The sequence below is a fragment of the Cyprinus carpio genome, chromosome A8 (genome assembly GCF_018340385.1).
Source record: "Cyprinus carpio isolate SPL01 chromosome A8, ASM1834038v1, whole genome shotgun sequence".
In the NCBI taxonomy this organism is placed as follows: domain Eukaryota; kingdom Metazoa; phylum Chordata; class Actinopteri; order Cypriniformes; family Cyprinidae; genus Cyprinus; species Cyprinus carpio.
Window position 1 is genome coordinate 12,816,023 of NC_056579.1, and position 22,458 is coordinate 12,838,480.

General features: G+C 37.0%; 2 protein-coding genes and 1 long non-coding RNA gene across 6 annotated transcripts; 2 read left to right on the forward strand and 1 right to left on the reverse strand.

The window, feature by feature from the left end:
• The first annotated feature begins 535 nt into the window (after nucleotides 1-535).
• On the forward strand, nucleotides 536-13,654 carry LOC109094871 (inosine-5'-monophosphate dehydrogenase 2-like). 3 transcript variants are annotated; one of them, XM_042762344.1, is made up of 17 exons: nucleotides 536-953; nucleotides 3,066-3,114; nucleotides 3,228-3,329; nucleotides 3,795-3,869; nucleotides 4,111-4,317; nucleotides 4,397-4,484; nucleotides 5,119-5,318; nucleotides 5,420-5,510; nucleotides 5,587-5,682; nucleotides 8,125-8,196; nucleotides 9,495-9,638; nucleotides 9,733-9,877; nucleotides 10,190-10,333; nucleotides 10,634-10,717; nucleotides 11,002-12,403; nucleotides 12,936-13,021; nucleotides 13,475-13,654. In XM_042762344.1, exons 1-15 carry the CDS (start codon nucleotides 856-858, stop codon nucleotides 11,021-11,023), a joined length of 1,617 nt encoding a protein of 538 aa, XP_042618278.1. In that variant the 5' UTR covers nucleotides 536-855; the 3' UTR covers nucleotides 11,024-12,403; nucleotides 12,936-13,021; nucleotides 13,475-13,654. The 3 variants fall into 3 exon arrangements, with proteins under 3 accessions (XP_042618278.1, XP_042618277.1, XP_042618279.1); XM_042762343.1 differs by having other exon boundaries at nucleotides 12,936-13,654; XM_042762345.1 differs by lacking the exon at nucleotides 8,125-8,196 and having other exon boundaries at nucleotides 545-953; nucleotides 12,936-13,654.
• Nucleotides 11,719-15,912, reverse strand: LOC122145927. Of its 2 annotated transcripts, none has more exons than XR_006160658.1 (3): nucleotides 15,789-15,912; nucleotides 12,439-12,586; nucleotides 11,719-11,854 (listed from the first exon to the last, which is right to left on the reverse strand). It is a non-coding gene; the product is annotated as an uncharacterized LOC122145927 (long non-coding RNA). The 2 variants fall into 2 exon arrangements; XR_006160657.1 differs by having other exon boundaries at nucleotides 15,233-15,804.
• LOC109095264 (DALR anticodon binding domain containing 3) lies at nucleotides 14,849-21,764 on the forward strand. The gene is made up of 13 exons (XM_019108956.2): nucleotides 14,849-15,209; nucleotides 16,502-16,806; nucleotides 16,891-17,201; nucleotides 18,289-18,347; nucleotides 18,450-18,551; nucleotides 19,156-19,220; nucleotides 19,376-19,434; nucleotides 19,551-19,633; nucleotides 19,710-19,836; nucleotides 20,249-20,307; nucleotides 20,503-20,619; nucleotides 20,739-20,807; nucleotides 21,022-21,764. The coding sequence occupies exons 1-13, from the start codon at nucleotides 15,009-15,011 to the stop codon at nucleotides 21,139-21,141; spliced, it is 1,677 nt and encodes a 558-aa protein (XP_018964501.2). The 5' UTR covers nucleotides 14,849-15,008; the 3' UTR covers nucleotides 21,142-21,764.
• Nucleotides 21,765-22,458: the final 694 nt, after the last annotated feature.

The window sequence follows — 22,458 nt, forward strand, 5'->3', positions numbered from 1 at the left end:
AGCAACTTCCCATGAACATCAGTTGGCAACACTGCCCCCAGAAAGTTCGCTTTGGTCAGCTGTTTCGAACTCAAAAGGAACTTCGTTTCGGCCTGATTTAGTTCGAAAAGATGTCATATCACTTCGTTCTTCGATTTCGTTTGAATAGGGTAAGTAATGGTTAGAGAGTTTGACTCCTAACCCTAAGGCTGTGGGTTCGAGTCTCGGGCCGGCAATACCATGACTGAGGTGCCCTTGAGCAAGGCACTGAACCCCCAGCTGCTCACCGGGCGCCGCAGCATAAATGGCTGCCCACTGCTCTGGCGTGTGCGTGTGCGTGTGCGTGTGCGTGTGCGTGTGCGTGTGCGTGTGCGTGTGCGTGTGCGTGTGCGTGTGCGTGTGCGTGTGCGTGTGCGTGTGTTTTGGTTGGTTTGTATTTTGGGTGGGTTTTCTGAGTATGGGTCACCATACTTGGCTGTATGTCACGTAACTGTTCAGTCTGCAATATTCGGGAATATTAAATAAAACAGTTTTAGCGAATAAACGCCCCCCTACTACAACCCGGAAGTGACGAACGAAGACAGCTTATTTATATCTGCGGAAGACGAGGCCGTCCTACAGACAGGCACGTGTGATGCTTGTGGGCACTATGGGCCAGCTTCAGTCACAAAAACAAGAGCACGCTGGGTCTTACTTTGATTAAGACCTGTCTCTTAATACAAACCTGCGTCGTTGTTGTTTTGTTTTGGCGACATTTAATTAGGTGCCGTGAAGACTGTCAGACTGAAGCTCCGAGGAGAACACCACTCACCGGACTGTGTGCGCACCGGCTCTCACCTCCTGTGAGAATTTGGACTTTTACGCTTTCCATGCGCTATGGCGGACTATTTAATCAGCGGACAGACGGGCTACGTGCCTGACGACGGTCTAACCGGACAGCAACTCTTCAACTGCGGAGACGGCCTTACCTATAAGTAAATACCTTAAGTTGTGTCTCATACTCCTCTGTTTCATTCTCCATATGCTTGCTATTTGTTAAACATCAAACAGGCTTGCCAGTCAGCACTGCAGATGTACTTACACAGTATGCAGCTTCATTTAAAACGTAACATGGGCTGAACAGCATGTAGGTGTCGTTGTTGTTCCACTTTTGTCTGGTTTGGCATCCAGCATGGCATGGCTATATATGACAGCACACTGTTTTTCATCTGGTTTCACGTGGGTCAGTACTGCATAGATCACTATGGAGGGCACATGTTCGTGTGGTGCAGTGTGTTCACAAGGTTATGTCAGGTCGGGGGGACATTTTGGATTGACTGATGAACTATCGGAGATTCGTCATCTGCTGCCATTCCATTGTGCCAAGTACAGAGGAGTAGAGTTACCACAGTCTATTCTTAAACCACTGACACCCCAAGCAGCTTTTCTTGTACCAAAACTAATCGCTGTCTCTCAACGCCAGGCCTTCCAAATGCGCTATAAATAGGTTGAGCTTCGTGAAGTATGTTGTGGTTGTTTTCTCTTTACAAATTCTCTGGTGCCATGTAACTAAAGCATATAATGTCTCCAAGTGAAAGCCTATCCGTGGCAGGTGCGAGTTTTCTCTTTTCTTTTTTTCTGGTGCGCCTTTCTGTTTACCGTCTAACACAAGACTTGTACGCTAATGGACTGTTTACATTGGATATAATGATTTAATGATAATGAGGTTGCAGCATTGAATTATTAGATTTTATTTTTTTGAGGGAGTTTTTTGAAAAGGTCGTTTTTTGAATGATTTGTTAAAAACAAAAAATTATGAGGACTAGGGGCGGGTGCCCCCTTGGGCCTTATACTTACACTACAAATGCCCTCAAATAGAACATCATTATGGAGTAACACAAAATACACAAACATATGCTTTGAGGTTCATAAATAGTACAATTAATATGCAGCATGTCTAGGCTACAGTCAAAGTTTAAATGTAATATTAAATATTCATTGTAATATAATAAACAGGATGTGTTATCGTTTGAGAGATCAAAGCCCCATAAATACCCTAAAAAAAACCCTGAAATAACTCTAAGCAAAAAAAAAAAAAAAAAAAGCCAGAGGTGTTGGCTTATTAGTATTATAAAAGTTATTGTCATATCTGTCCCCTCTTATGTAAGGTTCTTAATCAATAAATTCAATCAAATAAAAAAGACATGCTGGCTATTAATAATCAAATGAAATCATTATCAACAAAATTCATAGATGGATTGTGCATAAAAGTTAAGTTTAAATATAGCATTTTAATGTAGAAATATTAAATGATTGCAAAAATGATTAAGCTACTTTTTTAAATATGAAACTACAACCACCAGTAGGTGGCAGCAAGTGACTGTCTTAATGAGTGAGTTGAATCAACCGATTCATTTAAAAAGTTGATTCATTTAACTTTGCACACAACAACTGTGGTCCATGTAATGCTGAGGAACAAAACACTGTTGTTCGGAGACACAGCGGTTCTGCTGTTTCTTCTGTTTTCTTTCTGTAGCCATGTGATAACAAACCAATCAGTGCAGACGTGATTCAATACCTGTGTCCTTCTTCTATGTGAAATAATCATACCAGCAGTTTATGCTGTTTGATTGTGGCCTCGAAAGTCATAGTTGTAAGCACATCTGCAGTACTCAAGTCAACAACTCACTGAATCATTATCGATTCAGTGTAATTCATAAAAGTGAACTCTGCAGAATTGGAAAAAATAGCCTGTTTTAAATGTATAACTTTCAATGTTTCTAAGTGTAATTATCTAAATAGGAAAAAATAGATTGTTTTATATGTATATATTTTTATGTTTATAAGTTTATAAATATATACATTCTTAAATTGGTTGGTCAAACAGTTCGTCCCGCCCAAACTCTTGCTATTGGCAGAGAGCCACCTATAAAGATTTCTGATTGGCTAGAACTGGAGTCCAATGTGATGCTGTCACAGATACAAGTACTTCACTTACATCTGTCAAATAATAGTTATATGTGTTCAAATATCACTTGCACCAGCTGTAAATTAACGAATCTCCCTAATCTCTTAAATTTAACTCCCTTTTCTCCATTCTCTTTTAGTGATTTTCTGATCCTGCCAGGATACATTGACTTCACAGCTGACCAAGTGGTAAATGAAACACTCTGCTTTTGAACAGTAGTCAATTTTGTACACTCTGTTGCTGGATGGATGATGTTGCTTGTGTATCATCAGTGGTTTAATTTGATTGGCTCTCTCTGTAGGACCTGACATCAGCGCTGACCAAACAAATCACAACGAAAACTCCACTGGTCTCGTCACCCATGGATACAGTCACAGAGTCTGACGTGGCCATTGCTATGGCGGTAAGATGATTGACGCAAGACTCTACCACAGAAAGTGCTCTTACTATTATAGGCATTTGAGTAAGCACAATTATCTAAATGTGTGCATATTACAAATGAAAAGATTATTTTCAAACATGCTGCTTCATATTTTGATATCAGTTGAAAATCATTAAAGAATGAAATCATTAAAGTCCCACGAATCAAGATATGAGTCTTTTAAATCTATGTCCACTAGCTCTTAGACCATCTTTGCAAATATACTTCTAGAAGTTGACAAAATAAAAATCCTAGCTGACATACACATCTAAAATGTACTTCCTCTTTCATGTAAGTGGAGCTTTTTTCCTACAAATTTCTTGTCCTGTCTCCCCAAAACCACATTCCACTTTAATTCTGAGTCTTTAAACTTAAATTTACAAAGATTGATTATCTATGTGTGTGGCATTTTGTTCTAAAGTCTGATGTGATGATGTCTTTTCACAGCTGACTGGTGGGATTGGCTTCATTCATCATAACTGCACTCCAGAGTTCCAGGCTAATGAAGTCCGTAAAGTCAAGGTGAGTCTCTTCAGGTCTCTTTCTTTGACTCTTGTCTTTTTATGAATGTATCAGCTTTCTTTTCTCATTCGTAATATGTTTTTCTTCAGACCCCTACCCTGTAGTTGCAACAGTGTCCTTGTCAATGAGAAATCCCAACTCATTCTGTATTAAGTGATATAAATTGAGGTGACTACCAAATAGAAAATCACTTGACTTTTCTCCCTCCCTTTCCCTCCACTTTTGATCAACCTCCGTTTAGAGGTACAAACAAGGTTTCATTACAGATCCGGTGGTGATGAGTCCTAACGAGCGGGTAAGAGACGTATTTCAGGCAAAAGCTCGGCATGGATTCTGCGGGATTCCAGTCACTGACAACGGACAGATGGGCGGACGTCTGGTTGGCATCATTTCATCACGAGATATCGACTTCCTCAAAGAGTCTGAGCATGACCTGCCCCTCAATGAGGTGGGTGGGGCTTAACACAGAGGACGAGGGCTAAGCAGTTTTTACTAAACTCAGCTCACCTTAACTTTCTCTTTCTCAGGTAATGACTAAGAGGGAGGACCTGGTGGTTGCTCCAGCAGGAGTGACACTGAAAGAGGCCAATGAAATCCTCCAGAGGAGCAAGAAAGGTGGGGTAGACTTTAAGCATTTATGAGAGCTCTTTGCCCTGTTCTTTCTTCACACTTCATGGCTGAGGAAAGTTTTGGATTAATCCTTGAACCAAATAAAACATTTATGTGAATGGTAATTACTCATTAACCCATATAGCAACCTATATCTCTGCAGTGGCATGCTACAAAATAATCAATAATCTTGCAACTTGTTTTTGCAGATTGCATGCAGTATACACTACTATTCAAAAACAGCATTTATTTGCAATATTACTAAAGTGTCAATAGGAGAAGTTCTAGAATTCTAGAAGTGGAATTCTATCTTTTAAATATTAATACATTTGATCTTTCTGCTTGTAAAAATTATTTATTCTGTATATCCATTCTATACCTCCTTTTAGAGGTTTATTAATTTATTTGTCTATGTGAATGATTTTAGCCAAGAATATAGCTGCTGACAAGGTATAAAATGACCAAATATAAAAGTTAAAAAGTTAAATCTCTGAGTTATCATATTGAATCAGTTTGATACAACCGTCACTAAATAACTGAATATGTTCAGTTACTCAACTGCTGCTTTGAAATGAAGGCAGAATGCTGCAAGATTATTTTCCCATGTCACATTCTCACACTTAATATTTGTTTGCCATAGGGAAGCTTCCTATAGTAAATGAGGAGGGCTGTTTGGTGGCCATCATCTCTCGGACGGATTTAAAGAAGAACAGAGATTTCCCGTTGGCCTCAAAGGACTCTCGTAAACAGCTGCTTTGTGGCGCTGCCATTGGAACACACAAAGATGACAAATACAGACTCGACCTGCTGGTGCAGGCTGGCGTAGACGTGGTTGTCCTGGTGAGGCCTGTTTTGGGCTTAATTTCTTTCAGTGAATCTGTTCTTGAACACTGTTTATTTTTGTCCCATTTGGTTACATATTGTCTCTCTGCTTACTTTAGGACTCTTCCCAAGGAAATTCCATCTTTCAGATTAATATGATTAAGTACATAAAAGAGAAATATCCCAGCCTACAAGTCATTGGCGGCAATGGTCAGTTTAAAACACAAAGCTTTTGAACGTAATATCTACAAACACACAGTTAACATGGGTTGACTTTTTGTCGTAGTGGTGACTGCGGCTCAGGCGAAGAATTTGATTGATGCCGGAGTGGATGCTCTGAGAGTGGGAATGGGCAGCGGCTCCATCTGCATCACACAAGAAGGTCAGTCCACCAATCCCATGCCTGAATGCCTCCACCTCAGCCAATCACCGGCTGTATTTCTACATCCAGTCTTTCCAGAGAGAGCACCTAATGTCCAGTGCCTCATTTGGCCCTCTTTTAACATGGTTAGAGCAGTCCAAATTATGTGTCATTTCCCAAATAATCCTGCCGTTTTGGTCTGCAAGGTAATTGTGCAGACTGATTGATTTCCACTCTTCCAGCATTTTTCTGGGGTTTTAGAATGTGTGGAGAAAAGGTTTCATATTTTTGTTTGTGTGGTATTATTCCATATTCTGTAGTTTTGAAGAAATAATATCAGGGATGTGATTTTTCCAGATTTCCGTATTTTCCGACATCTGAGGGACCCCCCATGTGATTCGCGTAGTTTTTTTTGGAGGGGTTAGTTGTGATTCACTGTTAGTGCTGCGCTTGGTTTGAGCCACTTTAATTTGCATTTGGGCACGCAACATTCATCATTAGAAACGTTTATAAATCTGTTGTTGTTTACAAAGACGTTTCAGTGTCACATAATCCTTCAGAAATCATTCTAATATTCTTATTTGCTGCTCAAGAAACATTTCTCATTATAATAAATGTTAGAAACAGTTCTGCTGCTTTATATTTTTGTGGAAACAATGATACCACTCAAACATTTGTATAAGATTTAAAAAAGAGAGATAAATTAATAATTTTATTCATCATGCATGAAAGTTACAAAAAGTAAGTGAAGACATTTAAAATGATTTCTATTTAATAAATGCATTAACAAATTTAATTAATATATTTGATGAATGCAAATAAATGCTGTTCATTAAACTTTATATTTATTAAAAAAAAAAAAAATCCTGAAAATTAAAGTGCATCATCATTTCCACACAAAATATGAAGCAGCTAAATTGTTTTCAACATTGAAAATTATCAGAAATGTTTCTTGTGAGTAATGATTTCTAAAAGATCATGTGACACTGAAAACTGGAGTAATGATGAAGAAAATTCTGCTTTGCATCACAGGAATAACATTACATTTTATAATGTATTAAAATACTTTATTTTGATCCAATAAATTCAGCCTTGATGAGCAGAAGATATTTCAAAATCATTAATAATTGTAATGTTTCCAAACTTTTGGCAGGTACTTTAATAATAATAATAATAATAATTCTATATACTTTACTATAATATATTATAGTACTTTATTATAATATATTATATTGTTGTCATGATTATTAAATACTGATTTTTATTTTTTACAGGACAGTATGTATTTTTACAATATAAGATATATATTTTAATGTGCTGGGGGCGTGGTCAGATTTTCCTTATTTTTTGTCTCTAGCTGATAACATGCCTGAATATGTATGTGTCTATATAAGTGTCTGTCTGTCCATTTGTATAGCTCTCTGTGACAAATGTCGTTCTGAATGATGGGAGTATGGTAGTGGAGGCTCTTCCTTGCTCTTTTCTTTCACAACTTTTATATCTTTTTACCCTTTTTTCTCAGTTTTCTTGTGCTTTCTTTCACTGTCTCTATGGCATATTTTCTTTCTTCTGACCTGTTGTCTTTGTTACTTGCATCAGTTCCCCCTTCTTTTTTTTTTTTTTTTTTTTTTTTACTCTGTTCCAAAACCTAGCAAAGACTGTTCCAGAAGCTAGGCTATAAAATTATACTGCTTTCTGAGATACTCTACCATTTAGAAGTTTTGTTTTGTTATTTTTGAAAGAAAGAAATTAATACTTTTATTTAGCAAGGACACATTAAATTGATTAAAATTGAAATTAAAGACGTTTATATTACAAAAGCTTTCTATTTAAAATGAATACTGTTCCTTGAACTTTCTATTACTCAAAGAATCCTGAATCCTGATGCAACATGGTTTCCACAAAAATACTCGAAAAAATACTAATGCACAACTGTTTTCATAATTGATAAGAACCAGCATATTAGAATAATTTCTGAAGGATCGTGTGACACTAAAGATTGAAAATTCAGCTTTGCCATCACAGAAATAAATTACATTTTAAAAATAGTGAATATCACAGCTCCATAATGCATTGCAAATAAATCAAAGACGGCTGACAAGTTAATCAAAAATTTGATTATAAATATATGTATTACTGAATAAAATGTTTTATACTGTAAAATAGATAAGTAATTTTAAAATATTATTTTACCCAGCATTTATGAGTGTAACATTTTTTTATGCTTGGAGTATCATGCTGTTAGTTTAGCAACATGCTAACATCAAACGGTGTTGTACACAGTTGCAGCCTTTGTACTGCATTCCAAATCCATGACTTACGAGATTCCATAACAATTAGTTACACTTCCTTAGAAGAAAGCCGCTTATGTAGGCAGCAAGGCAACTCTCACTAGGTTTTAGAACTGAGCTACCATGCTCTTTCTCAGTCTCTATTTCCCTTTCTATAATTGTGTCTCTCTAGCGCCTCTCAGTATTCCTCCTGGTTTAAAGCGCCACAGCCCCAAAACCCCAACTACTGTTACGGGATACTCCAGTAAGTCCGTCCCCCTGATCCCCATTCAGATCCCACTGGCTCACTATCTCACTCTGCCTGCTGCATTGACTGGCTAATGGCTCTGCATCATTAGAAGTAGTTGCTGGTTTTTGGGGTTTTGGATGCTTGTCATTGTCTGACTAACCTGTCAGTAATGGCGTTTGGCATTTCCTCTGAGCTAAATCTGTTACCCAGAATCCCTCTCTAACATTCGTGAACTAGTTTGTGCAGTGGCTAGAAAAGGTATTTGGACATGAAAGTCACACTTAAACATGCATCAGTGTCATTGCATCATGAAAAATAAAACCAAGTGACGCGTGTGTGTGTGTGTGTGTGTATATATATATTTTGTAAAAAGAAAAAGTTTTTTTGTGTGTGTGTATATATATGTATGTGTATGTGTGTGTGTTTTAGAGATACTGGAGTATATAAAGTGCACTTGCTAAGTGAAGCACAAATAGCTGAGGGTTTCACAATCATCAGTCTCACTGCAGAAGGTTTTTGTTTTACAGTTAAGTATAGTCAGTGTTAATTTAAGTCACACCTTTTCTTTTTCTTTTTTTTCATTTTACAGTATGCAGAATGTAGATGGTGTGACTTTATAGAATACAGTAGGGGGTTGTGGGTAAAAAGTTGACACTTGTCATTTTCCATTGCTGCTGCCCCCTCCTTCATTTCTTGTCTACTCTCATACTTTGTCTTAAAACAAAAAAAAATGCCAAAAACTTATGAATGATTCAAATCATTTTCCTTTGGTTTGTCCTTTCTCAGTTGTTATTGTTTGTCAAGACAAGCAGAGAGTTTGCTGACTGGCCCCTTTTTTTCTCCTCTCATGTTACCTCACCATTTATAGAAAAATTCACATTTAAAATAGCACTTTCATAAACCCACATATTTCATGGAATACTAACTTTTTGTCTTTGAACTTAGTGAAGTTCAAAGAAGAGCCATGATTCAGATTTATTGAACTCATCTTGGTTTGGCCTCATTTTGAATTGACATGTAATACTGTCTCTGTAACGTTTACTGATTGGTTGATTGCCACTGACTGAAGTCACATGACTGCATGAGTAAAGAATACACTGATAGTCATTCATGTGTTCATATGTCTGTCTGTCTGTTTGTGCATGAGAGAGAGTATCAATGTCTGTGTTTGTATGAACAACAGTTAATGGAGAGTATTTGTTCAGCAATGCAAATGATTGTCCTAATCTACACAATTAATATTTGTAAAATATGCAAGTTTAAGTTGATAGTAATTTGTAAGTAAGGGTCTGTATTTTTCATTGCTCTCACAGTGCTAGCATGCGGGAGGCCACAGGCAACAGCTGTGTATAAGGTATCAGAATACGCTCGGCGGTTTGGTGTGCCTGTCATCGCTGATGGGGGAATTCAGACAGTTGGTCACATTGCTAAAGCACTTGCATTGGGAGCATCTACAGGTGAGTTATGAGTTAGATATAGATTCATGAAATATATACTAACGTCATAATTGACACTAAATTCTCTTATGCTTTTGGTTCCTCTGTCTCTCAGTAATGATGGGGTCATTGCTCGCTGCCACCTCTGAAGCACCTGGTGAATATTTCTTTTCTGAAGGGATCCGTCTGAAGAAGTACAGAGGGATGGGTTCACTGGATGCCATGGACAAGAACTTGGGCTCACAGAGCAGATACTTCAGGTGTTATACAAATAAATCCTTTCCCAAATACAATACTGTGCACTTATTGCTCTTAGTTTCTGCTACAATTTAGCCACTAATTATAGGTTCCCATGTTTGTTTGTTTGTTTTTTTATATGCTAACTATTTCAAAACTGCATATATACTGTAGAGTAATGCTTGATGATATATAGATATATTTATGAAACATTAATAAAAGCTAATATCAAAAACAGCTTTTTGGCTGAGAAAGTAAGAATATTTACAGAATATAAATTTAAACCATGTTCAGTCTCTCAACCCCTCTGTCATCTCTCTCTGTCTCTTTTTCAGTGAGAGTGATCAGATTAAAGTAGCTCAGGGAGTTTCAGGGGCTGTTCAGGATAAAGGTTCCATCCATAAGTTTATTCCATATCTTCTTGTTGGCATACAGCATTCCTGCCAAGACATCGGTGCAAAGAGCCTCACACAGCTGAGGTACACGCAGTCGCACTAATTACTCACATACCTGCAATTAAGTGCATTCAAAGGCGCAGTGTAGCATTTCTGTGCCGCAAAACAAAATAGTAAAAAGTATGATTATTTCCAAAACAATCACTTCTTATTTTTGCAATTCTGTTTGATTCCTTTAGTGGCACTGAAATTAAACACTGCACTTTTAGCCCAATAATGCACTGCTAAAACCGACACCATCCCAAATATTTATATGTTTGTTGTTAATTAGAGACAATTTGTCATTTTCCTTTTTTCCCCCCTTTCTTTCTCCATCTATCTCAGGGCAATGATGTATTCTGGTGAACTGAGGTTTGAAAAGAGGACAATGTCAGCTCAGATGGAGGGTGGAGTACACAGTCTACACAGGTAGCTGAACATCTGTACACTTAGTCTGAAGATATTGTACACTACCGATCAAAAGTTTGGGGTCAGTAAGAATAAAAAACACAACTGAAGATTGAAGACTGGAGTAATGGCTGCTGGAAATTCAATAATGTATATCTTTGATCGAATAAATAAATGGCATTGTGAGTGTAAGAGACTACTTTCAAAAAGAAAATGCAAAATCGTTCTGAAACCACACTTTTGAATTGAATAATGTACAATTTTTCAACTTAAAAAAAATTGACTGACCTTTTTTGTTCTTTCAGCTATGAGAAACGCCTGTTTTAAAGAAGACACTACAGATACCAGTACATGCAAAGCCAAACTCACATAAACCCCCATTAATGGACTTCCACGCATGCTTTTGCACATACAGGCACCCAAACACACTGAGAACCTCAGCTTCCTCTTTCTCGTCTTCCCAGCCGCCTTTCCTCTTAACGAGGAGAGAAAGCGTGTGTGAATGTCTGCAAGCATATGCCAGTTTGCCTGAATGTGTGCATTTGTGTGGTTGTGCGGAACGCATGATGTCTGCTGATTTTATCAGATGCCTTACATGTCAAAAAAAAATGTTTCTGATTGTAATCATTTGACAACTTTTGTTGGAAAATATAAAAAAATAAATTGCCACAGATATTTGTCTTGTCTTGATTAATAAAATACAAACATACCTGCATGTGTATCATTATAAGCAATAAACAGTCAACATTCTCTGTCCAGAGAAGCAAACAGGATGATTGAGTGCAGTTGAGCTGTGTGAAACAGGAAGTGTTGTATTTTAATGGGATTTCTGTCAAGTTTGTTATAAAAAGAGAACTGACCGTTCAAGTTAGGTGCATGCGAATACCTTCATAAAAATGTGCCTGTCGTGTAAAATACAACATTTTTCACTTGCATGTGTTTTTCATCATAAATTAGTTTTCAAATCCTGAATCTGTGGGTGTGTGGGTAGATGTCTGCTCAACATTGACACTGGTACGTTATTCCTCATTTTGCAAGCGTGTCTCAAGGGAACCAGCCTTCACCTCCAAAACCACCGGACTTTCCAAACAAGCGTTCACACATGCTCACTAATGGATCCACACCTGGACAGGTTGGGCTGAGAGCTCCAGGTGGCTCCTCATAAACGAAATATGATATTGGCCCGTTAGTGAGCTCAGCCCAGCTGGGCCCAAATCTCTTAACGCTTTTATACACAGCAAAATTGAAATGACTGACAGATCTATATTACTGTGTAGCAATATTGCAATATTGAAAACTAGAACTTTTTTGATTAAAAAAAAAAAAATTAAGAATATGCATATATATAATTCTCATTTTAAACTATAATTTGAATTATATATTATTAATAAATAACATATATTACACCTACAATCAAATAAGTGTATCAACCATAATAGTAGAAGCACCTTTTGATGTAACAGACAAAGAAATATAAGTTAAAAGAAAGAGATAGGAATTATCAGAAGAGAAAAGAGAAGGGAAAGACATTGAGATGTTTGGAGGGGGGAGGTTGTGGGCAGTCTAGTGAAGAAGTGAAAGTAAAAATGTTCCTCAGATTTCTGAGGAGGAAGTCAGTACGCATAAATACGCGAACACTCTTTGACAAACTCGCACAAGCCAGGAGGGAGAGAGAGCGCAAAAAAACAGGAGGAATGGCGGGAGCAGGTAACAGAGAATTATTCATCTCATCTCTTTCATACCTGTCTGTTTTTAGATGGCACGTACAATGTTTCTCCTCTCTTGTCGTTTATCACAGTGACAAGTAGTTTTCTTTCATTTATCTTCACCTATAGCTCCACTTGATTCTTTCATTTGTTAACTTGTCTTCTCTTTTGAAAGTAGATCACTCTGAAATGAAAAAAGAAATAGTTATGGAAATGTACATTGATACAAACTGTCTCTTGTTCATTTGTCTGCTCATCTTTTCCTCATTCATTTCACTGTGTTTGGCAAATATATGAAAATCTACACTAAAAAAAAAGAAGGACATACAGTGAAAGATCAACTAGTCTTCACTAAAGTATTTACAATGTGCCATCAGGGCATTTTTTTCTAAAATGAAGCTTCTAGTTCCTCCTTTGTTTTACTTCATGTGACTTTCTTTAGTCAATTTTATATCCCGTTTAATCTCTCTTGTCTTTTTGTCTTCATTCTCCTTCTCTCCCTCCCTCTCTCTCTGCCCACTCTTCTCTGATAGGGAACAGGTTTTTCAAGACACAAGCCTACAGATGAAACGAGATAAATAAACAAGTTTGATTCATTGAGGCACCAAACTTGTTTGTGGTAAAAGCTGTTTGAATGTTATTTCTTTTTTCTTATTTAATAAAAGTACACTTTGTATGTAAAGTAGCTTGAAATTTCCATACAAAAAAAAAAAAAAAAAAACAGTTAAATGATGAAGTATTGGCAGAAGTGTTTGTTCACAGAGTGTCTGTGAAAATGGCCACAGCAGTTTGGAAGGTAACGGAACCCATAATGCAGCTGTTTGCTTGATTGACAGCTGGCTATGGATTCCGTGCCCTTCCTCTCTTGCAGGAGCTTGAAGATGAAAATTGTGTGTGTTGGGGGAATTCAGGAGTTGGCCTCATTCAGACATGATATTGAATGTGAATTTTACTTCTGTATTACTTGAAATGTATCACTTGAAATTATAGTTGAGTCAGAAATGTGTATGTGTGTACTGTATATGAGTTCTGATGTTGCTCTGGAATGACACGTTTTCTCCCGGATCGCCAGAAATATTTTTCGCCACCGGGAACTTCGTGTCAGCCAAGATTGGCATCACTTCCTGACAATCACAAATCTTCAGAATCTTCAGTAATCAGTACATCACATAATCTCTTACTAAAATGCGTCATCAGACATTTGAATGTTGTCTCTGGAATTCTCCAATAAATTAAGAACATTTGTCATGCATCACTTGTCGACTTTTTTTTTTTTTTTTTTCTTTTAGGCCTTTATCATCAAAACTCCTAAAGAATTTTTTAGATCTACATGGAGAGGAATGATAGAGGTTTGTGTTTTCAATAGCTGAGTGATCTGAAGCAGGTTTTGGATGATTTGGTTTGTAGATTTTACTCTGGTTAGAGGATATAAAGTGAAATCTTTGAGTCAGTGTTGCTGTTTTGGTTTTTTTGGGAAGAGATCTAGATCTTACTGTCAACCATAACATGTGACATGTTTAGCTCTTACAGTCAATTGTTACCTGCACCAAACAAAGCGGAAGTACTCGAATAAGCAACTGAACAACCAGCATTCAAATATGCCTCAGTATGACCAGATCTCATTTTGATATGCTTTTCTAAAGATAAATATATAAAACCATTTACAGACGGTGTCTTATTACTGTTCCATATGGAAATACTTTAGTATTATCAGAAGTCAAACGTTAAAAATATGTTGATGCTTTTTAAACTTGTTTATGCTGGAAACAATATTCCTGAGGCAGCCTGCTTAAACATTAAATAGAATAAAAGGCTGGCTTGTATTTATTTATTTATTTGATATATTTTTTATATAAATATATCTATAAAAATAGCTCCATTTTATGGAGTTAAAGGACTTTTTCACCTTCAGTCACCCAAAAACTAACGTATTTTGTTATCATTTACTCACCCTCGATTTCTTTTCTTTTCAGAAAATCAGAAATTAAGAACAGAATGTGCATGCTGCTGTTTTACATAAAATGAATGAAAATAACGACATATAGCTGTCAAGTAAGATTTGTAGAGAATACTTTAATGACGATGAATACTCTTTTCCTCACCCAAAGCTATCAAATGACTTTGTAATATAGCACAATAAATACAGTCACGTAGGTTTAGAACCAGAAAATGAAAAAGAGATGACATAACTTGCATTTTTGAGTTAACTAACGTTACATATGAATATGTAAAATATCAGTAATAGAAGAAAAGTAATCCATAGCATATCAAAATAATTGTCTATATTATTTAAAATAAAACGGCAGCTTCTGCACAAAACGTATTTGATCAAAAGAGCACTTTTGCTTTCTGTTCTGTAAATGTCAGACCTGATTTTGCCACACTCAAAATGGCGCCTTTCAAAAGGTCGCAACCGGGAACTGGTGTTACAAGTTAATATGCCCCCCTCTAACCAGTGACATTTCTTAACGTTCCGGTCCCCATACATCTGTTATGACTGGTAATCAATCGGAGCGCAGCACCGCAGTGCTGTTACGGCACTCAGTTCTCAGTAACATTCCTCGAGTCCAGGCACTAATAACAATGTCAACATACTGAGCCTAATCATGGAGGAAGCTGTGCCTTTCAGCATCGTGTCCACCGTCAAAGCGTTGAGCCGAGCGTTGCGGAGAGACGCTGAACATGAAGCCGAGATCAGCCGCGAGCGAGAGAAGCTCTGGTTCAAGGAGAGCAGCGCCAAAAACCTGAGAAATCGTGACTTTTTGTCACCCAACACGGTTCTGACGACGTTGTACGCCGATGGAAAGGTCAGTCTGAAATATTTACTTACATGTGGGTTTTTTATTTTCTGTGTTATGAGCTCTTCCTGGCCTGCACTACTGACAGATGCGCTTCTCCGCGTGGGGATATTATATTCATGGCTTGTTGGATATTTTAAGCATTGGCTTGGACGTGTGGTTATGCATCGCGAAGTCACTGACCCGGAATATATTCTTATCAGAATATAAGCCCGAGCTCTGCACAGCTAGACTGCTGACATCGGTCGCATCGACTAAACATTTGAACCCTGCGGTAGAAATCATTTAACTCCTCACTTGCCATTAGATCTAGGTCAGAATATGCCAATATTAAAAACCACATGTAAGTTAGGCTACTAGGAGAACCGCAATGCCATCATCACCTCTCGATTTATTAACGTTACTGATTTATTACAGAAAAAAACTTGTTTAGTTTGTGCTGTGTGAATTATTTATCGACTTTCAGGCGGTCAAAATGTTTAAGGGGAATCTCAGTTAACTGAATTGTCTTTTTGCGTCCCTGAAAAACAAACGTGTTAATGACATTTTAAACAAAACGTTTATGATAGTACGTATTAACAAACATACCTTTTTATGTTTTGTTGATGTCCGGTGGGAGACCTCAACGAAAACCGCCCAAGCGGCGAACTGTTGCTATGGTTACCACAGACATTCGCGTGCATCTATTCAGCGCCCTCTATCCTCTAATCTAATTTTTTGTGGTTACTGAAATGTTGCTTGAAAAAGTTGTTGCAACATATACAGTTATAAACGATGTGAAATATGTGATTGTAAAAAAAAAAAAATTAGTTAAAAAATGAATGTGTAAAAATTAAAACATACTCTTGACACTCTTTGTGGGAGTTAAGTATTTTTTCATGTAGTCTTCTGTCGGTAGGTCTGAACGACATGTATGTCCATAGAATTTAAAAAGCATTTCGGTAAAATTTATTTGGCAAAAAAGCAAAACTCACACAGAAGTACTTTCAAATCAGTCAGCTTTCTGTTGGTCAATGCAGCAGATTCGTTTGACCAAAATGAAGATGAGTGAAATGGGGAACTTTTTCATTGTGAGGGGGAGGGGACAATGTTTTTGATTAAAAGAGTAATGTGCAAAGATAAATCAATCTAAATGCAATATTCTAATATTACAAAAACAAAAATTGTCAATTTTGATTTCGTTGTTGGTTTTGTGCATTGTTTCAAATCACTTTATACCATTTTCAACAAAAGTTTTGATTTAATGAGAAAGTGTCCCTGGGCACTACACTAAATATGTGAATTGTTGTGTGTATTTTCAGGTTCCCTCTGATGTTCTCAGTGGTGTTCGCTCTCTTCATGGCAGCGGTGTGTTGCCGATAGGAGCCACTGAAGTGACAGCAGAAGGCCTGCGCGTGTGTGTGGATCGCTGTGCAGCATTTAAAGGTGTTTTATGTGGAATAACGCCATATCTGACACCTCCTGCTCAGAGACAGGGCTGTATCCTCATCAACTGTCCTGCCCTCCACACTAAACAAACCACACCATCTCCGGATACACTAGCTCTGGGGCAGCTACGGACCGTTCTCATTGCTGACCACCTGGGGGCACATCTCAGAAGACAAGGGTGTGTGCTTTGACTTTTATGATATTGGCATAAATTTTGTCTTCAGAAGGACAGATTAATCAACTCTTTCTATATTCCATTTAGGTATACGGTGTCCTTTTGTCCAGCCTTGCCACAGGACAGTGACATTGTCAACTTTCTGAAAACACTAGGCATTGATTGGCCGACAGTCCCTGTCAGCTGGACCAATGAGGACAGGGAGGAGAAGATGAAAAAGGCTTTAGAGAACTCAACCTACAGAGACCGAGAGATAGAGAGGGGGAAAAGGAGAAGCAGAGGAGAGAAAATAGAGGGAGAGAAAAGAGGGATAAAAGAGGAAGTTAGGGTAGGAGTTGATCAAGTGGTACAGGACGAGAACGTTCAGGGATATGATCCCAGCCTTGGCTCTTGCACAGGTGAGCTGTAGTGTGTTTATTAGGGATCTAACGGGTTAAATTTCTCGTGGTTTGGTTTATATACAAGATTTGTGTCTGTTTGGTCAGTAAATGTCATTATTAGGGTTGCATGAGTAGAATGTTTGATGTTGAGATTTTAATTGTATTTAATTTTATAAATATTTTAACCCTGTCATCGACCAATACAGTTCCAGTTGCTGATGTTTATTTTTTAAACAAGACATTTGTTATTTATAATTTTTTTCTTTTAAAATTAAGCCATAATGCACCACATTATGATGCATTAAAATGCACCACATTGTAAATTTAACTAGGAATGCACAATATATTGGTATGATATAGGTTATTCTCTATTTATTGTATTTTTATTTATTATTATTACTATTTTTTTTTATTTATCACCATAAGTCAACATTGGAACTTTAACTGTGCTTTATTATGTCATCCATTATTTGCCTTTAGACTTTTGCCATGATCTAATATTCACTTAAAATTGATTTAATGACACTGTTAAAAATATTTTTAAGTAAATGTATGCATTTTTCAAAACTGAAAGTTATATGTTGTTATGATTGATTTTAGTTTGTAGTGTTTTATTTTTAATTTAATTAACAAAGTTTCCAGCCAATTCCGGCCAATTAATCCGTTATTGGTCTTAATATGAAAATAATTATAATCTCATCAGTAGTAATGATTTTAATACCAATGCATCACTTAATTATTCAACAATGCCTGAGATGTGACATGTCAGCACTTATCGAATCTTATACAAGTTGTGCAGGAAATTATAGTTACTGCACAAAAGCATCTTTAGTGAGCTAGCATTGTGATGAGTAAAATGTTGAAAAGGAACAAATGTGAAATCTGTTTTTCTCTTTTTTTTTTTTTTTTTTTTTTTTTTTTACATTTTATAATTTTTAGTTATATTTTCAGATGAAATGATGACATGAACTGGACCGTACTGAGCCAAGTCAACCAGATTTTTTACAAGAACTGCTTTACTCCTGTAGTGTTTGAGTGATAAACTATTGGATAGCCTTAGTTTTCCTCTGTATTATGCATTAGTCAGTGATTTCTCTGTTTTCAGTGCAGAGAGAAGCTTTGTGTCATCTGGCCCAGCTGGACAGTGCTACCGCAGATCTCCCTGTGAGTCAAATGACCTTCTGTCTGGATAATATCTGTCTGCTTTACCTTACAGTGAGTTACCAGATTTTAGTTGGACGCTTGTAATGGATTTCTCTACTGCAGGTCTCTACGGCAACAGCCCTGCATGTCACTTCCTGTCAGGACGAGTTTCGTCAACAACAAACAGCCATGTTATGGAGAGCAGCGGGTGCAGCGGCAGTGCAGGTTTTACACTCTGCCCACACAGACACATTTGCCCATCAGCTGTTTCAGCGTGCTTTACATATTAAACAATTGCTTTCTGTTTTGTATTTACTATTTCCTGTAATAGGAACTTTTGGTTGAACCCATCAAAGGACTCATCCTTTATTTATTTATTTTTTTCCCTAAAGTAGCTAATAGTTTTTAGTTATATCACAGCTATTAACCATGCTATGAACCATGATTTGGTTCATCCTATTTAGTAGCAACTGGAAATGGGCAAGGGTCACGCTCACTTAGAGAGCATTTAATTGGATCTGATCAATATTTATTCTCCACTTCCTGGAAGAGCAAGTTTGTAAAATTGTATGTGAAAAAGTGTGTATAACTGCTTTAGGTGTAAAGTAGCATATTGATGGCATAACATCTAAAAAACATTTAAAGGAAACCCATAAGTCATAATAAGTTTTAAAAAGTCTTTACAGCAATATCAAGCCATTGTAATACTCCCAAATGGATACACAATTTTCAGTTCAGATGGTGCACATTTGAACATGACTACATTTTAGACAATCTCTGCTGGAAAATGAATGAATAAATGAATGATCGCTTTCTTCCTCTCTATTAGAGATTGGTGATTTGTGGTCCTGTTAAAACTCCTGGCATTCAGATGAATGCAGCTCAGTATATTCAGTAAGGCAAACTTTAGAACAGCAACTCTCTATCACAGCTCTTTTTAATGCTTTTAACTCTATAAATATATTTAACTCTATAAATCATTCTTACAAGGGTTCAGTCTATAAGTCTGATGACTACAGTGGTACATGTTTGGCTGTGTATTTCTGTAGGTTAAGAAAAGCTCAGATGAAAGAGGCCTCAGAAATGAAGTATGGAGAACAAGTTGAAGGTGTGTTTATCTGTGCATTCTTGAAAAGTTCAATTTACAGCCATATTGTGATGCATGTTAATGCCAGATGTAAACTCTCTGTGTGTCATTATTTAATTTTCCTTAAACTCTTTTAGGTCAGACATGGGATGACATCATTAGAGTCATGACCTCGGCTACCGTGAGGTTTGAACTGCTGTCCACAGTGCACACAAGTCCGGTGTGTGTATTTGCATGTGTGTTTGTGGGTGGAATATATTTTCCTGCATCAGAGATGATTGACCGCTCTATTTCAGGTGACCTTAGATGTTCAGCGGGACAGTGGTGTGTCCACAAAGGGCCCCAGGGGTGGAGTCTTTGTCATGTATAACTGTGCTCGTCTTCACACACTTTTCAGCAGCTACGAGAAAGGGGTGGAGCAAGGTAACACACACATACACACACACTGTAGTGTTCTTGACTTATGAATCATGTTCCAAGCAGTTTTATCAAGACAGCAGTCATGGAGAAGTTGTTTTTTAAAGCGCATGCAGTATGACTACACCCAGATTTGAACCGTTTGTTGTTGTATATATGTTTAAAATTTAACTTTAGTAGGCAAATGCTATGTTTTTTACTGCTAGTAACTATTCTAAACTTAGGTAATAGAAAAGCAGTGAAAGACATTATGTGTGCTCTGTGACAATGTGAAAATGCACAGAAAAAATACAGAATAAAAAAAAAAATAGCCAATATAGGCTTTTTGATTAATGGCATGTGTGACAGTGTCACAATGCAACGGGAAATATTGTGTCCATTTGTGAAATAATATCCATGTCTATTTTAAAATATGTAGGTCTTTATCCTGAAATCCCTGAAGGCGCAGAGCTGGACTTTTCTGCCCTAAAAGAGGAGGTAAAGCAATATGTAACTAACTTGACTTAGTGATCCCGTTATTGTGAAAAGTCTTATTTGTTCTGTCCTTATTCAAGTATACTAATTATTCTTCAGTTGCTATGAATAAAAACATGCCAAATGTATTCAGACAAGATCTGTTTTGTGTTTAGTGGCATAAAAAGTTTGTTTTAAGTTGTTATATTTTGTCTTTAGGGGGAGTGGCTTCTTCTCTTCAATTACCTCATTCCATTCTCTGAGCTGCTGGACCAATCAGGACAGATCCTGGAGCATGAAGGGGGTACAGCCAGAGTTAATTTAAGGACTGAACAGGTACTTAAAAAAAAAATTCCTAGTTATCTCAGCCAGTCAAATCTCTTGTTCTATCTGCTGTCTTGGCTTCATTAATACAGCCATCCATTACATAATGTGTGTTTTGTTTGTCTTGTCAGGTGTGCAGATTCTTGGTGTCTCTCAGTAAAGATTTTAGCTCCTACTACAACAGAGTTCACGTCCTTGGGGTAAGACATTATGCATCTGTGTGGTTGTTCATGAATCAGTTTATGAATTTCAGTCAGAATCTGTTTACATCAGGACATTCCACATTCTGTTAGACACTTAGAACTGGTTAGTCTATGTGTGTATCAGCATTAACAGTGATTAATGTGATTAAACAAGTTCAAGGCCATTAACTTTCTGATCCTTCTCTTTCTTTCTCTCTCTCTCTCTCTTTAGGAGCCCCTGCCTCATCTTTTTAATCAGATGTTTTGTCGTTTATTGTTGCTGAGAGCATTAAGAGAACTTTACCACAGCGCCCTGGACTCCCTTAATCTTCCCCCAATTCCCCAATTATAGCATCTCCACTACAGACATTGTACACCGACAGCCACAAACTCTCTCCCTTAACAGCCAGCCTCTCTTTCTTTTTTCTCAGTTATTACACTTTAGATACCTTCCTCATAGCCACAATTGCCAGACCATCTAGTCCAATAGTCCTCTTGCCCTTAACAGAAGGCAGTTTTACCACTGAAATGTGCTACACAAGGCAGGATGGACCCCACTAAATCTGTCACTATTCAACCCTTTCATCCAATAAATTATATTTAGTCTGAAGTTCGCCCCTACCAATGTCAAAAGAAGTTGCTTTCTTTTACAGTGAATTAAAATTCCCCTGCACCATATCCATAGATTCTGACCTCCTGCATGAATATGTATTCTGTGTAATAATGTTTAATTGGTGTAAGTGCCCAGCTCTATTTGTTCAACTCTGAACACATATTGTCAGTGTAGCACATTTGTTCTCACAGTCTGATAGATGCACATGCAATAAAGGATCTGTCACCACTGTTTCTTATTAGGAATCATGTCAGCGTGGTTGGCGATCATTTAGCATTCTTCAAATGTCATGATCTGGGATGCTATTTTCTTTACCATGAATAGTCTTATCTTTACCAAATATAGTCTTAATTCTCAAGTTTCCCCCATTGTCCCTCATTGTTTATGCCACTCAAAGTGTACAGGTATATTGCTAAGATTCCTCATGTGCCATACGGTTGAGATGTGTTGGTACTCTCACTTTTCACAGATCTGTGCCATACACCCCACAGTATTCAAAGCTCTGAGAGTACTAAACACATTTGTGACCCTGGACCACAAAAGCAGTCTTAAGTAGCTGGGGTATATTTTTAGCAATAGCCAAAAAAAACATTGTATGGCTCAAAATTATTGATTTTTCTTTTATGCCAAAAATCAGTAGGACATTAAGTGAAGATCATGTTCCATGAAGATATTTTGTAAATTTCCTACCGTAAATATATCAAAACTTAATTTTTGATTTAGTAATATGCATTGCTAAGAATTCATTTGGACCATTTCAAAGGGTATTTTCTAAGTATTTTGATTTTTTTTGCACCCTCAGATTCCAGATTTTCAAATTGTTGTATCTCGGCCAAATATTGTCAGATCCTAATAAACCATACATCAATGAAAAGCTTAATTTCGAAAAATTTGCACTTAAGACTGGTTTTGTGGTCCAGGGTCACATTTATTGTGACTTTGTAACATTCTCACAATTCATAAGTTTTTGTTAGTGGTGATTTCAGTCAATGTATTTAAAAAAAAAAAAAAAAAAACCCCAGACACTTCATAATTAAAAGAGTGTCTACTTCAACC